This window comes from Alligator sinensis, unplaced genomic scaffold, assembly GCF_000455745.1.
Source record: "Alligator sinensis unplaced genomic scaffold, ASM45574v1 scaffold135_1, whole genome shotgun sequence".
NCBI classification, from domain to species: Eukaryota; Metazoa; Chordata; order Crocodylia; family Alligatoridae; genus Alligator; species Alligator sinensis.
This window is the reverse complement of record NW_005842293.1, coordinates 797,329-798,947: the sequence shown is the minus strand read 5'-3', so window position 1 is coordinate 798,947 and position 1,619 is coordinate 797,329. Positions and strand designations below refer to the sequence as shown.

Below are 1,619 nucleotides of genomic sequence, written 5' to 3'. Positions count from 1 at the left end.
GCGCAGAGATCTCAGCATTTGGGCAAACTGTTTCTTTCAAGAAGAGTCCAATGGCGGGAAGAAAATATGTTTATTATACACAAGTTTAAAAGAATATGGGGCAAGCCTACATGCAAAAGTAGATATCTTTTAAGCAGCGACACTTGTCTTGGTCCATTATGGATGAAGCCATTCTGTAAGGTTAAAAATGTCATTAACCAGGGATCAAGTCAGTGCTGTCCACAATTTAATGTACTAAATAGACAACTGTGTCACCAATATCCTTTGTCAGGCCGTTCTCAGTGATGCAAATACGTTTCTCAGCCAGGTCAACATTGAAGATAGCTTGCTCTAAAATCAGAGTTTTCTCTGCATCTTCCTTTCCAAGGACGGGAACACGACGGGGGCCCAGTACAGGATCATCAAATCGCATGAGCTTCACTTTGGAGTGATCTAAAATAAAAGTTGTTAATAATCAGGTCCCAGGGAATCTGCACACTGGCTTTCCTCTGTACTAGGCAGAAGGATGTATGTGAATAATATCTAGCCCTTCTAAAAATGCTCCCTAAACAAGTAAGCCTCAATGTCCTTGTCACATAGACGCGTATGCCCAGAAAAATGCCTAGAAATAAGTGGCTGTATAACCATTGAACATCATTGGCCAAACTGGAAATAAAACACAGGAACCCTGATTCCCAAAGCCCTGCACTAGGCTCTGAACTACACTATCCACCCTTTTGGCAATCATAACTGACAAAAATTAACATCTTACTTCTATTTTCACCGGGGGGGGGTAAGGGGCGGCTTGTTCCCTTCGCAGGCAATCCCTTTTTGAAATTTAGGCCAAACTCATCCAATAAATGAAGACTAAAGGGCTATTAAAGCAGACTGAAAATTTATTAATGAGCTCAGAATCTAGCTGTCTACCAAAGCCCTCTCTCTCGCCACTAGCTTTTGCTTTTAGCAAGAAACTACTCACCTACCTACAGTGACATCTCCTGGAAATAAAGATTTAGTAGAATCATTGATTTAATCTGTCAATTGTTTCAAAACAGCCAGTTTGCAAAATTCTAATAATTGTGTTTAAATCCGAAATGCATTTTCCTCCATTTGTGCTTGGCTGTGCACATCATCCTGTATTTCTTCTTTGGAGTGCTATTTCCCTGTGCAGCATCAATATAAAATGGTCTTTGTCTTAGAGATAAGCATTAACACAAACACAAGCTGTTAAACGACATGGAAACAAAAGCAGCCTTTGCCATTATAAACTTCTGGATGAAGTCCAGTTCTTATATCTTGTTACCAGTCCACACTTCTTCAGATTTCTGCTTGGCTCTTAATGTTTGGAATCAGAAAAGTCTCCGGGCAATGAACAACTGCTATCTCTTTAAGAAAGATGTTGGCCTCTGTCACACTAGTCTGTAAGGTAACGCTCAGCAATGTGTTTGATGAGCAGTGTTTTCAATACAAAGTGAGAAATTGCTAAAACACATCAATGTGTTAAATAAGCCAGATAAAATTATTTGAACTAAAATTAAAAAGGAAAGAATGTAACCTCCAACAAAATGAGAGTTTTAGGCATGAGCACATGACCAAGCCATTGTAGGGTAAGTGAGAATAGGGATTTACAGCTACTCTGT

The 1,619-nt window shown here is 39.5% G+C and overlaps 2 protein-coding genes across 2 annotated transcripts in view; one reads left to right on the top strand and one right to left on the bottom strand.

Moving 5' to 3' along the window:
- The window catches only part of SH3RF2 (SH3 domain containing ring finger 2), a 107,765-nt gene that overhangs the window by 102,818 nt on the left and 3,328 nt on the right, over positions 1-1,619 (top strand). The window lies entirely within an intron of this gene.
- The window catches only part of LARS (leucyl-tRNA synthetase), a 45,231-nt gene continuing 43,644 nt past the window's right edge, over positions 33-1,619 (bottom strand). The window contains exon 32 of the mRNA XM_006028170.2: positions 33-432. Within this exon, the coding sequence (XP_006028232.1) occupies positions 227-432 (206 nt within the window). The 3' untranslated portion in view covers positions 33-226. The remainder of the gene's footprint in view (positions 433-1,619) is intronic.